Source organism: Pseudophryne corroboree, chromosome 4 (assembly GCF_028390025.1).
Source record: "Pseudophryne corroboree isolate aPseCor3 chromosome 4, aPseCor3.hap2, whole genome shotgun sequence".
NCBI lineage: Eukaryota > Metazoa > Chordata > Amphibia > Anura > Myobatrachidae > Pseudophryne > Pseudophryne corroboree.
The window spans coordinates 32955188-32970520 of record NC_086447.1 but is presented as its reverse complement, the minus strand read 5'-3'; the positions used below and the strand labels follow the sequence as shown (position 1 = coordinate 32970520).

Sequence of the window (15333 nt, the reverse complement as noted above, 5' to 3'; positions counted from 1 at the left end):
GATGTGCTCTGCTTAGCGGTAGGCTAGGTGATGTGCTCTGCACAGTATAAGGTGTGGTGATGTGCTCCGCGCAGTGCTGGGAAAGTAAGGGTTTCCTCTGTCTTTTGATTTTTAGCATGGACAGCAAAGCGCACAGAGGTGCCATCCAGGACCCCCCCACCAGTTACAGCGCCCACCTCCACGTACTCAGTGAAAGCGAATGAACCCTTACATGGGCTGGGGAAGAAGGATCTGCAGCGGTCGGACAGGCTGCAAGCCAGTAAGTGTCCTATAATATTGCAGGCATCACGTAAGAACGTAACCCCTTTAGCACTCTGGTGATGGGTAAGGTGGTGAGAGTGTAGAGAAGAGGAGGGAGGGTCGGTCAGCTAGGTGGAGGATAGTGGGAGATGGTGGGCTCGCTCCCTGTGGTTAGGGGATGCTCTGGTGATGGGTAAGGTGGTGAGAGTGTAGAGAAGAGGAGGGAGGAGGTCAGCTAGGTGGAGGATAGTGGGAGATGGTGGGCTCGCTCCCTGTGGTTAGGGGATGCTCTGGTAATGGGTAAGGTGGTGAGAGTGTAGAGAAGAGGAGGGAGGAGGTCAGCTAGGTGGAGGATAGTGGGAGATGGTGGGCTCGCTCCCTGTAGTTAGGGGATGCTCTGGTGATGGGTAAGGTGGTGAGAGTGTAGAGAAGAGGAGGGAGGAGGTCAGCTAGGTGGAGGATAGTGGGAGATGGTGGGCTCGCTCCCTGTAGTTAGGGGATGCTCTGGTGATGGGTAAGGTGGTGAGAGTGTAGAGAAGAGGAGGGAGGAGGTCAGCTAGGTGGAGGATAGTGGGAGATGGTGGGCTCGCTCCCTGTAGTTAGGGGATGCTCTGGTGATGGGTAAGGTGGTGAGAGTGTAGAGAAGAGGAGGGAGAGTCTGTCAGCTAGGTGGAGGATAGTGGGAGATGGTGGGCTCGCTCCCTGTGGTTAGGGGATGCTCTGGTAATGGGTAAGGTGGTGAGAGTGTAGAGAAGAGGAGGGAGAGTCTGTCAGCTAGGTGGAGGATAGTGGGAGATGGTGGGCTCGCTCCCTGTGGTTAGGTGATGAAGCCTATGGGGTAGGTGTGGTTTGTACATGAAAACATAAACAGCAGCAGAAGTAAGAGGTCATGGTGAGAATGCAGCTGTAAGTTCAGAAGGGTCTGGCACTTCAGGTGAGTGTTGTCCTCCTGTAGCACAGCTACCATCCTGTGCACGCTTCCTGTGCTATGTATCCGCATACACACTAGTAACAAGCCCTCACACTGGCTGAGGACGAAATGCGTCAGGTACTCCATCCCGCTGCACGCAGCTGTTCAGTACCAGACACTAACTCCACCGTCTATCCTACCGAGCGGGTCAGTCAGCAGATGACTCTGGTTCCAGGATACACTAGTTGTGCCGTAGACGGCCTGGGTTCCAGCAACACCACTAGGGCTGCCGTCCTCCATCATTATCCTTAGAGTGGATCCGGTGGTCACGCCCGCGTTGGAAACATATTACCCCAGACGTTGCTGCACAGTTTACCATGGGAAGTCTGCACTTTCAGCTTATTGGACCAGAGGTGTTACAGGTGTATCACACAGCTGAACACACCACCCCCTTACCTGCCTGTGCCCCTGGCTGGCGTTACGCCAACCTGTCACTCACCTTGTGTTTTGTCACTCTTCATATCGGTTGCGCTTTAAAATATTTTATACTATTCTCTTATTGGTTTATAAGTGTGCTTCATATTTCTACCACCTGTGCCCTGGCGCCAAGACCTTTTAGTGGTTGTCAGACTGACTGGCGGTCACCCTACTGATTCAGCCTGTATAGTGTGTAAGTTACCCCAAATGCCCTCACCCTACAAATTCAGCATTAAAATAAGTAAATAATAGAAGTAGCCTGATTACCTTAATAGAACGGCAGCACATTACAGATACCTGGCGCAGACGTACAGATGTTGTAGAATAATCACCTCGCATACAACTAGTTACAGCAACATAAAGGGACTTTGTAAAATGTGTTTTGTTGGAAATGACTGACCACCATAACATTTGTGACCCGTGAGACTGGCGGAGAGGGGCGTGTGTTCCCTATTAGCCGGCAGTGTGTGCACGGTGTATCTCCAGGGTCTAACATGTGGCTTCCCCTCTTCATTTATAGGACACTTAAAAAGAACGAAATGTGCGGAGATTGATGTTGAGACGCCAGAGTCGATCCTGGTGAACACAAACCTGCGGGCGCTGATAAATAAACACACGTTCTCGCTGCTCCCGGCGGACTGCCAGCAAAGACTCCTGCGACTGCTGCCGGAAGTGGACCAGCCGGTGAGCTACTGCCTCCTGCTGTTTGCAGCTTATAAATAATGACACATGGAGGAAGAACAATATGTGGGTATACTGGAACTACAGTAGGAGTCCTGAAATAATTTCCTAGTCCCGGATTTCAGGGGTTCCCGGGATTAATCTCGTTATTGGGTTTGAGGGAAAAATGGGTAATAAAAGCTTTATATTTTTTTCCCCACTCCTGCCTTCTCCCTTCCTGTCTTCTCTACCATCTATCTGTCCCCTCCTCTTCTGTCTACTATCCACCTCCCCCTCCTGTCCTCCATGCCATCCTTCCCACCTATGTGCTACCTGATACCCCCCCTGCTTTCCTTCTCCCTCCACCCCCTGCTATCCTTCTCCCTCCCTCCACCCCCTGCTATCCTTCTCTCTCCCTCCCTCCCTCCACCCCCTGCTATCCTTCTCTCTCCCTCCCTCCCTCCACCCCCTGCTATCCTCCACCCCCCTCCCTCCACCCCCTGCTATCCTTCTCCCTCCCTCCATCCCCTGCTATCCTTCTCTCTCCCTCCACCCCCTGCTTTCCTTCTCCCTCCACCCCCTGCTATCCTTCTCTCTCTCTCCCTCCCTCCCTCCACCCCCTGCTATCCTCCACCCCCCTCCCTCCCTCCACCCCCTGCTATCCTCCACCCCCCTCCCTCCCTCCACCCCCTGCTATCCTCCACCCCCCTCCCTCCACCCCCTGCTATCCTCCACCCCCCTCCCTCCACCCCCTGCTATCCTTCTCCCTCCCTCCATCCCCTGCTATCCTTCTCTCTCCCTCCACCCCCTGCTTTCCTTCTCCCTCCACCCCCTGCTATCCTTCTCCCTCCCTCCCTCCCTCCCTCCACCCCCTATCTGTCCCCTCCTCCACCCCCTGCTATCCTTCTCCCTCCCTCCACCCCCTGCTATCCTTCTCCCTCCCTCCACCCCCTGCTATCCTTCTCCCTCCCTCCACCCCCTGCTATCCTTCTCCCTTCCTCCACCCCCTGCTATCCTTCTCCCCTTCCTCCACCCCCTGCTATCCTTCTCCCTTCCTGTCTTCTCTGTTGTCTATCTGTCCCCTCCTCTTCTGTCTACTATCCACCTCCCCCTCCTGTCCTCCATGCCATCCTTCCCACCTATGTGCTACCTGATACCCCCCCTGCTTTCCTTCCTCCACCCTCTGCTATCCTCCACCCCCTGCTATCCTTCTCCCTCCCTCCACCCCCTGCTATCTTTCTCCCTACCTCCCTCCACCCCCTGCTATCCTTCTCCCTCCCTCCCTCCACCCCCTGCTATCCTTCTCCCTCCCTCCACCCCCTGCTATCCTTCTCCCTCCCTCCACCCCCTGCTATCCTTCTCCCTTCCTGTCTTCTCTGCCATCTATCGGTCCCCTCCTCTTCTGTCTACTATCCACCTCCCCCTCCTGTCCTCCATGCCATCCTTCCCACCTATGTGCTACCTGATACCCCCCCTGCTTTCCTTCCTCCACCCTCTGCTATCCTCCACCCCCTGCTATCCTCCACCCCCTGCTATCCTTCTCCCTCCCTCCAACCCCTGCTATCCTTCTCCCTACCTCCCTCCACCCCCTGCTATCTTTCTCCCTACCTCCCTCCACCCCCTGCTATCTTTCTCCCTACCTCCCTCCACCCCCTGCTATCCTTCTCCCTCCCTCCACCCCCTGCTATCCTTCTCCCCCCCTCCACCCCCTGCTATCCTTCTCCCTCCCTCCACCCCCTGCTATCCTTCTCCCTCCCTCCACCCCCTGCTATCCTTCTCCCTTCCTGTCTTCTCTGCCGTCTATCGGTCCCCCTCCTCTTCTGTCTACTATCCACCTCCCCCTCCTGTCCTCCATGCCATCCTTCCCACCTATGTGCTACCTGATACCCCCCCTGCTTTCCTTCTCCCTCCACCCCGTGCTATCCTCCACCCCCTGCTATCCTTCTCTCTCCCTCCACCCCCTGCTATCCTTCTCCCTCCACCCCCTGCTATCTTTCTCCCTCCACCCCCTGCTATCCTTCTCCCTCCCTCCACCCCCTGCTATCCTTCTCCCTCCCTCCACCCCCTGCTATCCTTCTCCCTCCCTACCTCCACCCCCTGCTTTCCTTCTCCCTCCACCCCGTGCTATCCTCCACCCCCTGCTATCCTTCTCTCTCCCTCCACCCCCTGCTATCCTTCTCCCTCCACCCCCTGCTATCTTTCTCCCTCCACCCCCTGCTATCCTTCTCCCTCCCTCCACCCCCTGCTATCCTTCTCCCTCCCTCCACCCCCTGCTATCCTTCTCCCTCCCTCCACCCCCTGCTATCCTTCTCCCTCCCTCCACCCCCTGCTATCCTTCTCCCTCCCTCCACCCCCTGCTATCCTTCTCCCTCCCTCCACCCCCTGCTATCCTTCTCCCTCCCTCCACCCCCTGCTATCCTTCTCCCTCCCTCCACCCCCTGCTATCCTTCTCCCTCCCTCCACCCCCTGCTATCCTTCTCCCTCCCTCCACCCCCTGCTATCCTTCTCCCTCCCTCCACCCCCTGCTATCCTTCTCCCTCCCTCCACCCCCTGCTATCCTTCTCCCTCCCTCCACCCCCTGCTATCCTTCTCCCTCCCTCCACCCCCTGCTATCCTTCTCCCTCCCTCCACCCCCTGCTATCCTTCTCCCTCCCTCCCTCCACCCCCTGCTATCCTTCTCCCTCCCTCCCTCCACCCCCTGCTATCCTTCTCCCTCCCTCCACCCCCTGCTATCTTTCTCCCTCCCTCCACCCCCTGCTATCCTTCTCCCTCCCTCCCTCCACCCCCTGCTATACTTCTCCCTCCCTCCCTCCACCCCCTGCTATACTTCTCCCTCCCTCCCTCCACCCCCTGCTATACTTCTCCCTCCCTCCCTCCACCCCCTGCTATCCTTCTCCATCCCTCCCTCTCTCCACCCCCTGCTATCCTTTTACCTCACCTCCTTCTCCCGCCCCCCCGCCATGCTTTTGTCCTACTCCCTCCCCCATTCTTTCCTTCAGCCCCCCTCCCTCGCTATCCTCCATGCTATCCTACCCTGCTTTGTGCCACCTAATATTCTCCCCCCTACTCTCCTGCTCCCTCCTCCACCACCTCCCCCCCCCTACCACCACCACCTCCTCAATCCTTCTCCCTCCTCCCACCACTCTATTGTCCTACCCTCTCCTCACCCCTGCCATTGTCCTTCTCCACCCCATCTCCTTCCTCTGCTTCCTTCTCCCCAGGTGGTGGTAGGGTAGGTGTGAGTATGATGGGTATGTGTGGTCGGGCTGCTTCAGGGCATCGATATTGTAACACTTAACCTAAAGGGGGGTACACAAGGGAGAGATCCATTTTAATCAAACTGACTAGATTGCTTAGACGTTAAGCACAGATCTCTCTCTCTGTGTACCCCCCACAGCAATAGCAATGCACGGCCCCGGTACTAGACTGGCCTATCTAGCACATCGCTCATTTCCCAGCTGGGAATGGGGGGGGGGGGGGTAGAGAGGGATGGGAGATGTGTGATGAGCGGGGGGGGGGGGGGGGGGGGGGGCATTGGGGAAATGTGTGCTGAGCGGTCACTGTACTGCCCTTTAACACTGTTTAGTACCTAAATGGTTTTTTACTACTGTAATACATTTTAACCCCCTAATTATTGCTTGTCACCTATGTATCACTTTTAATACTGAGCCCCTACTTATTATTACTGTAACACCTTGTAACACTTAAACTGCTACTTCTCGCTAGCGTGATGCCTTGGGGTGGTTGGGTTGGGTGGTGCTGGCCCAGGGGCGGTCCTGCGCTCTGCACTTAAACCATAGGAATGTTAGGTACCCACCTGATAACGTCACCTGGCTGTGATAGGTGGGCATATATTTTTGGGCCAAAAATTGTCAAGAACCTCAATTTTGCTCCATGTTAAATTGCAGAGTCTATTATAGTTGTTCTGATTGCCAGCGTTCTGTTTTTCCAGAGTATCTCATCAGGCAGGGTAATAGTGAGTAAGGAGGTCTGTTTACTAAGCACTGGATGGAGACTGCCAGCCAATGAGCACCTATACTGCCATGGTATAGGCCGTCCAAGGCTTAGTAAATAGACCCCTAAGTATGAACAGTAAGGGAGAGGTTTTGGAGACTGGAGGTTTGGGAATGGAGATATGTATCAGACATACATGTAAGCAGGAGTCAGGGAAAGTAACTGTGACAATCATTTGCATGAAGTGGGTATAAAGTAATGAAGGTATTTACCACGTATGGTGCTACAGATCCCGTCACTGGGACACTGGTTACCTGTGGCTGTGAGATGGGACGGGGCCTAGCCTGGGGAATTGGTGCACCATTGTTACAGTATAAGTTCCTATAGTTCCCAGAAGAGCGGGGAAGTGTCCCCTGAGGCCGGGACGGGGTGTTATGACAGCTCTGCTTTCTCACAGGCCGGGCCGGATGGATTCCTGAAACTGAGCAGCTCGGCCCTAAATAATGAGTTCTTTACCTCGGCGTCCCAGAGCTGGAAGGAGCGGCTGGCGGAAGGTGAGCTGACATATGGGGTTCATTCTCTAGCTGTATCCTCTGCATATACTGTATCACTGTGATAGCGTCACCTATCTTGTGCAGCGTTCCTTTATTGGCGATAGTGTACCTGAATATTACCTATGGCCCATGCTCTTTCCATGTTCCTGCATGGTGCCTGTGAGCGCTGACGTGATGCGTCCGTGTAGTAAATGGGGTAATGTCTGCCACAGGTGAATTCACGCCAGAAATGCAGCTACGTATCCGCCAGGAGATTGAGAAGGAGAAGCGGGTGGAAGCGTGGAAGGAACAGTTCTATGAGGGTTATTACGGGGAGAAGTAAGTACAAGGCTTGCTACCTGGCCGCGCCGCCATTGTCCTGCCGCACAGTGTGGGGCAATCTACATGTGGTGTGTGCGTTACCGCTGATATACTAATGCCCAGTACATAGTACACGGTCTGCTACTTAGTATACTGTTAAAGAATTTTATATTCAGGAAAAAGTGCGTAACCTCTGTCGTCTTATCTACATTACTTACTTTTTCCTGAGGTTTGTGTCTTAGGGGGCTATTCAGACCTAGGTGCTCTTTTGCTGAAATCGCAAAGATGGCCATGTTTCAGCCGCCTGCGCATGCGCAGGCTTTCCCTATGCGATAACGTCCCGGACGGGCAGTGGGCGGTCGGGGGTGACGATGCGGCATTGAGGGGGGGGGGGAGTTGTGCAAGAAACGCAGGCGTGTTATGGCCATTTTCAGGACGGCCGGATGACGCTGCCTGCAACGGGAAACATGGCGGCAGTGCACCGGTTTACGTAGCCTGGCTGCATTTACAGGGGTCTACCTCTATTTCCCGATGTCTGATGCAATTTCATTGCGATCGCATCGCTGGGCAGTCCACAGCATGAGAATTTTTTTTTAGTAGCAGTTTTGCGTTTTTAGCAGAGCTGCTAAGAGTCTGAATAACCCCCTTAGTTCACTAGTAGTATACTAATAGTAGTATATTAATAGTAGTGTACTAATTCACTAACCGTAAACTACGTAATGGCTTCGTATTGTTTTTGTCGCAAAAAAATTGGTGTAAAGTAGCAGAGTAAGTGTGAAACGTGTGGTGCAGCTCACTCATGTTCAGTATGAATAACATGCACCATGCATTGTTAATATCCTACTTATATTGATTTAGAGTTCAGCTAGGACACGCTCCCTACCAAACTCTAAATTTGTCTGCACATTTTAAAAACCACCGTCTCGCAGCGCTGTATGGTTTTGCCAAGGTGCAGTATTGCATATTCCTGATGGATATCTGCCTAATGTAAAATGAGGATTCTGATGTTCACTCCCGATACTTCTCTGAGCTTTGATCCCTTTCCCCCATATCTCAATGTTCTTTGTCTTCTTCTATTATAGTTCTGGGCTGAGCGTCGAGGACTTCAATGATCTGACAGCAGAAGATGACAGCCAAGCCCCAATCTCCCCACCAAAAGTACACACTACGCCGGAGCCTGAGAAAGTGAGCAGCAGGTCCCCAGCCTGTACCCCTGTGGATGACCCCCTCTCTGTGAAGGCTGAAGATGACAAGGTTGTTCCACCTGAACTACCAGAGACTACAGAAGCCATACCACAACCAGAAATGCCTGATGAAGACATCACTGATAAGATGTCTTCTACTGACTGCACTGAGATGGCTGAAGAAGCAAAAGCAGATGGTCCCGCTGAGGTCAAGATAGAAGCAAAGACCGATACACCCCCAACTTGTGAATCCAAGGATGTGGATGAGAAGAGTCGTATTTGTTTGACCCCAAGCACACCAAAGAGCCCGTCCCTCATCCAGTTGCACAGAGCACTTTCCAGCAAGGACGACCTTCACCATGACTCAAGTGAGGCCGAGTCACCAGAAAAGGTGGATGCTGCCATCAGTAGCAGGGCCAAGAGGCGTTTGGACGTTGGTGAAGACTTTCTGGCTGGTACTGAGAAGAGTCCACGTTTGATGGAAGATAGCCAGCCCCAGCAGTCGTTTCGTGCCTTATCTAGGACTCTCTCCGAACCGGCACAGCAGGCACAAGAGCAGAAGCTATCTCCAGCCCAGGTAACCTTTAGGTGGCATTTCTGCTTATTGTTACAGTAATTCAGCATAAAGATTACAGACCAAGATTATATCCGAGCATAGATATCTCCAGATGCGCTCACTTCATTTACATATGGCTACTGGGAGGTTTACAGGACCTAAGTACATGACCATTGCAAATCAGTGTTCTTGCATTACCTCTATCACTTAAATATTGGTACAGGTTGAGTATCCCCACCATAACCACAAGGTGGCAGGATGAAGTCAATCAACCACAAGTGGCTAAATCTAAATCAGCCGCAAATCTTTCTACAATTTATACAATGTGATTACTGTAATGCCCATGAGTATGGTGCCAGCAGGGGGCACAATTCCCTGCGGAAAGTGGGCTGCTAAAAGATATCACCTGGCCGAAGTTTCTGTAGATGCGGCTTCTCAAGATAAGTAACTTGTACACACCCAATCGTCTTGTGGCAATTGCCAGGTGTGGCGCTTTTATCGGCTGCACAACCATAAATCACACCACATCTAATGTATACATTGATTTTGTTATTTTGATATTAATGCATTAAAAAATAGTAGACGTTCTAGAATAATTTTAGCAAGCCCCTGACATTCCGATTAACTGGAGGTTTTAGTCTTTCATCTTATCGTATGTCCATGGGATCTTAAGGCGCTGATATAGCTGGCAACATGGGGGCGTGATAACAGCAGTATATTGTATGTGTTCCATTGCCGTATAATAACTCACCCATTCTAGTCATTATTGGCCATAGCCATAAATATGCTGATGGCGACTGCTCTGGGGTAAGTCACTCTGTGGGTTGGGTGGACAATGAATTGGCCCACTTCCAAGATTCCAGAAATAATTGTAGTAACTTGAAATTGTAGTTGATGAGATGGACCGTTCATTACAAGCTGTAGATTGGGGGAGGGGGGCACCAGAATTATGAAGTTGTGTATAAGACATCAGGAGCTGTGTGCATCTTACTGGTGTCTCATGTTCATCCAGTGAAGACGTTAATACTTGATTTTGTTTTTTCCCCTGGTTTAGATTCCGAGGATCTCCCCCAAGCCATTTCTTAGCAGCCAGGTCTCTCACAGGCCCATCTTTCCCACCACCGGTACCAGTCCTGGCAGAACTGGAGCCCGTACACTGGCAGACATCAAAGCCAAAGCTCAGTTGGCCAGAGCACAAAGAGCGGCAGCCATCGCTGCCCATGGTGGCTCCATCCCCGGCCCTGGCCCCGGGGGAGGAGCATACTCTGCGGGTGGCCCCAGAGTTCATCCAGACCAGAGCAGAAACAGATTCCTTAGCCTGGGAAGTACTGGAAGAGGGAGAGGTGAAAGGGGAACTTCACCCTATACTTCATGCAGCCAGATTCAAGCAGAGGCCAAGAGCACAGTGCAGGCACCGGCTCACAGTGCAGGAAGAACACAGCTACTGCAGAAACTCAGCAAGCAACTCGCATCAACCGAGACTATGACTGGACCCACGAGACACCTCCTCCAAGCCCCAGATAGAGACTGCTCTTTCATCAGTACAAAGGTCTACCTGCCAGCCCCAGCACCAGATGTTCCTACAAAGCCCTCCGGGCCTGCAAAAGCAATGGCCCACTGTGAAAGTTCCCTCCATATTGATAGAGAATTATTTCCCCAAAGCACAGATATCTCATCCACGCAGAGCACAAAGGGAGCACAAGCTGGTGACCAATGTCCACCAATACCTACCACACTAGGTTCTTCAGACCCGGGCATGCCACTGGGCAAGCAACAAGCAGAAGCTTATTTTGTGAAGGTCGATAATGCAACACAAGGGATGAGTAAGTTGCAGTCTGGCTGTGCACCAGACCCCGTGGTTAAGCCTCTGCAGTTGAGGACTCCTAGCGAGCAGGTGACTAAGTCCAGCTCCAGCATTCCTGCAAATAACCCGCTGGTTACCCGGCTGCTGCAAGGACAGAAAGTCCCGTTAGAGCAAATTTTACCCAGGTCCCTAACTAAAATGGAATTGAAGACTGTGCCCTTCCCGCCAGAGAGACCATCCAATGTTAGCACGGTGCCTGTTCCTCAGGGGCTGGACTCTTACAGTAGGGAAGAGCTGGAAAGACCATCGCAATTGGCCGCTCAACAACTAGAGAGATTCTTTTGCCACAATCGGCAACTTCCATCAAGCCAAAGGATCTGGCAGCTGTTTTCAGGGAAAGACTTGGCAAGCACCAGTAACAATCAAATGCAAGTACCGGAGGTGCCCAGCATAAACCAGGAGCACGTTCTGCAGTCTCTGATCAGAAAGGTGTGGCAGGAGAATTCCATGACTCCACCGAAGGCATCTGCATTCAAAGCGGCTGAGTGCACTCCACCAACAGAGACTCTCTCTCATAGGTTCATGCTCGGTTTTGTTTGGAGGCGAACCTCAAAGCCGGCCATGTCTGGCCATTATCTACTCAACATCTCCACATATGGAAGGGTTCCGGAGGCCTTCAGGCGAGCTCAGTCTGGGAGCACAGAGACCAATGTGTTCTTAGATGATCCTGACCAACTAGTCAACGCAGGTGATGAATCAGAGTCTGTTACGGAGAGCGGTGAGGAGGACACTGAGTCTGAGGAGAGCACAGAGGAATGTGGCTCCCCAGTCGCTAAAGCCAACACTCGCTCCGAAATCTCCTTGTCTCCTAAATCTGAATCTCTCTCTAACAACCAAGTACCCGAAGAGACTGCAAAAGCCAAACTTCCCCCAACATTTAACATGAAGGAGACCGTTCAGATTGTTACCAAGGGTAGCCTATATAATGAGTCCACCATAGCCAGAGACTTGTTTCACGCTGCCCAAGCTAAGATGGCCAACGTACTGGGGGTAAGGTTGAAACACGATGCCTCTGACATTTTTGGAAGGCATGCACCATCTGCAGCATCCCAGCTCCAACACCCGGAGCTGCTGCAGGCGCCCAGGACTTGTGGAAATACGGCTGGTCTCATTGGATCCAGTTATGGCGGCACCATCAACATCTCCACCACACCAGACGGGCTGCACAGGTCCTCCCTTCCCACAGGTGTGAGTTTTAGCTCATCCAATGCTGACAATGTGGTGTCCTTCTCTGTGACGGTGACAACCATCCCTTCCAGCCAGAATGTAAGCTCTGGTGGCCACGAGCAGCCCATTTCTGTCCAGACTTACACAGAGGACACTGATATAGAATTGGGCCCTTCCAAATGCTACTGTCGGTTGAAAGCCATGATCATGTGTAAGGGCTGTGGGGCGTTCTGCCATGACGATTGCATCGGCCCCTCCAAACTGTGCGTCTCCTGCCTGGTGGTGCGGTGACGCCATCACGTGTCCGTTCGGCAATATGGCTTTCTCCCCAAGCTCCCAGAACTGGCCAGCTTTCCCTATTGCAGGATGATCAGGGTTGTAGTCAGGCCCCATTGTGGGGCTGACCTACTCCCACTGGAACTCTTATGATCTTGGCGGGTACGTTGTAGGGTTCTCGGTAGCCCTAAAAGTGATCATGACAAACGTTTGCACTTAATTATGTAAATAGCATTGAAAGGTTTTTTTGTTTTTTTTTAAAAGAAATGTTAATTTCCTTACCAGATTTCCAAAGACTGAGACACAAGAAAGCAATATTACCCAGCTCTCCTCCCCTTCTCTTTCCCACTCACCTTTCTCCGTTCATGCACTATAGAAGATACGGGATCCTCCGTTTAAGCAATAATTCTAAACTACCTAATGTTTGCACCAGATGTGTGCCCCGTATCATATACAGGTAGGTACTGGCATAGCGTATTTGTGCTGCAACCAGGCTGACCACCAGTGTATATAATGGGGGGGGAGGGGGCAGCACAGTGTGTGGGGGCAGTGCCATCCAACCACTATCTGGGGGTGGGCCCACTGGCCAATAATACTGCAAAACCGCACAAGGGGAGGAGCTATCTGATCTGCCTCACTGAGGGGGCGTGGCTTGATGCAGTGTCATGTGACTGATCCAGGAAGTTCCCCAGCACTCAACCAGGAGCAGCCAACATGAAGGAGACGCTGATGTTCAAGACGGCTAAGTTGCAGGGCAACGTGCTGGTGAGTGATTGTGATAGATATAGATATATATAGATATAGATATAGATATATAGATAGATATATATATATATATATATATATATATATATATATATATAATATAGCTGTACCTGTGTATGATACCCTCATGGACCCTTGGGTACTAGCCAGTGCCTCCCCGGCCATTTATCCCACCTCACGTCTCTGGTGTAGACTTATTACTCCTGGAGCTTATTCTGTATGAATGAGTGAAGCTGAATCCTATTTAGAATCTTCTTGGTCCTATTACCGCTCCCGTGAGTGTAATATATAATAAGAGAGCACTTAGTGGTTTCCTCTCTGGGCACAGGGAGAACATTACATAATGATATGTATATATAAAGATTGGATTCTGGCCAGCACTGTGATTTCTTATTTTCTTGCTCCCCGAGCTCAGTCAGGTTGATGAAAAGCCATAGTCCTGTACAACGTGTTAGAGCCTTGCAGTACCTTCCTCTGCCCAGTGAGGGCGCCATACTGACCTGTTTGGCTTCTGTATAAGTGTCACCTTAGAATGGTTATGGGAGTTTTACGTCTGTAGGTTGTATCTGTTTGCCCATCTCCACCACACCCCATGTACTGTGTCATAATGTCACTTATTACTGGCCTGTCAGATACTTATTTCCTACTCTGAGCCCAGTGGTCTCTCTGTCCATCAGCACTGCGCAGACTGTACGTCTAGGTAACCTTTCCCCACCTTACTCTATCTGTACCTCCCTCTACCACTGGCTCGTGTGCCCGGGGTTAGTGGCGAAGCTCAGATCCGCGTGCAGGGCAATTAGATGCATCATTATGATGTCACACCCTCCCCTCCACCATGTCAGCGTCGTTCCGATGAGCCGCGTAGCATGCAATAACCATGTTACAGATGGTGCCGTCTGGTCCAGCAACCAGAGCCCTGCTGCACAATGTACGTTATCACACGCACCCCTGCTCTCGCTGCTGCCAGCTGATGAGGTGCCCCTATACCCTAATCCTCACCGGTGTGATAGAATGGCTGTACATCATGAGATGTGATCTGCAGGGGAAGGGGGGGGGGGGGGGGGGGGTCTGCTCCAAGGGTGGATTTCTTCCTTCTGTCCCTGTGCTGGATATTGACCCACCCAAAAAGAGCATTCATTAGTAGTGATTTATTTCTTATTCCAGTATTTTACATCTTTAAAAAACAAAAACAAGATTTCCCCGGGAAGTTTTTAAAAACATATGATTAGTGCATTAATTAACTGCATTAGTGTAATGTCAGTGTGAGCTGTTAATATTCAGCATGACCGCAATATAAGAAAAATAAGCACTTCATTAATTGGCCTTTTACTGTCGCTGTATGCGGGGCACTCCTGTGACGTTCCGGAACATGTGCGCACAATACAGGGAGACGCGGGGCACTCCTGTGACGTTCCGGAACATGTGCACACAAGACAGGAAGACGCGGGGCACTCCTGTGACGTTCCGGAACATGTGCACACAATACAGGGAGACGCGGGGCACTCCTGTGACGTTCCGGAACATGTGCACACAAGAACAGGGTTAGAGAAAAGAAGACTCTTGTGTGGGCGCACTCTTGTTAAACTCGATAGTAGAAGAGATATATTATGTGGAAAATAAATCAAAGTTACGTTTTAATCTTTTAATATAAGTTTTGTATCCCACGATCAGACAAACAGACCACAATAAAATTGTTAAAAAAAATATGGAATGTTCTGGTTTATTCTATAAAAAAAAAATATGGAATTTTCTGGTTTGTTCTATATCAGTAATAGATTGGTAGAAGAATGTAGACACAGGCAGTACTACATCCGTGTCCTACCACACCAGTACAAGCAATGCTTGTGTTAATGAGATCTTAATTGACCTTGTAATTTATAGTGGTGATCAAACCTTGTGTACCAGGTTTACAGTCCTTATCAAATAAGGTGTCCACATCCGAGAATCCCTACATTGATTGTACTCCTCACTCAGTTGATCAATCGTTGTTTATCAAAGTGTCCATATTATAGGACTAAAAATTCAGTAGGAAGGAAGGATATTGGTGATCCTGCTGTTAATGTTGTGTCAGAGTAAACATTTTATACCATCCTACTACACTTGGTATTCCCTGGGGGTCACCCTTCCAGGTACTGACCCAGCCCACCACCGTTTAGCTTCCAAGATCAGACGAGATTGGGCACGTGCGGTGAGGTATGGTAGTAGAAAAAAGTGGTATATGTTTCTGACGCACTAATGAGAGTGCACCTAGAAGTATGAGATCTCAAGAAAGAAGGTCAGCAGGAATATAGTTTGCAGATGTGTATCTGCTGTCCGTGTTAGACTGAGGATTTCCTCAGAATCGCGGATGAGGATCCACGTATTAGAGTGAGGACCAAAAAAAAGTCAGCATATTAGTGTGATATGGCAGTATCACTCTCTATTCA

General features: G+C 51.0%; 1 protein-coding gene and 1 pseudogene across 4 annotated transcripts in view; one reads left to right on the top strand and one right to left on the bottom strand.

The window, feature by feature from the left end:
* The window catches only part of ASXL2 (ASXL transcriptional regulator 2), a 114198-nt gene extending 100229 nt beyond the window's left edge, over positions 1 to 13969 (top strand). For 3 of the 4 annotated variants that reach the window (XM_063914963.1, XM_063914962.1, XM_063914965.1), the window contains 6 exons: positions 116 to 259; positions 2148 to 2311; positions 6699 to 6795; positions 7008 to 7113; positions 8178 to 8856; positions 9890 to 13969. In XM_063914963.1, coding sequence (XP_063771033.1) covers positions 116 to 259; positions 2148 to 2311; positions 6699 to 6795; positions 7008 to 7113; positions 8178 to 8856; positions 9890 to 12157 — 3458 coding nt within the window. In that variant the 3' untranslated portion in view covers positions 12158 to 13969. The remainder of the gene's footprint in view (positions 1 to 115; positions 260 to 2147; positions 2312 to 6698; positions 6796 to 7007; positions 7114 to 8177; positions 8857 to 9889) is intronic. The other variant, XR_010175804.1, reaches the window with a different exon arrangement.
* A 1026-nt stretch (positions 13970 to 14995) lies between these two features.
* Positions 14996 to 15114, bottom strand: LOC134913687 (5S ribosomal RNA; annotated as a pseudogene).
* Between the last annotated feature and the right edge of the window lie 219 nt (positions 15115 to 15333).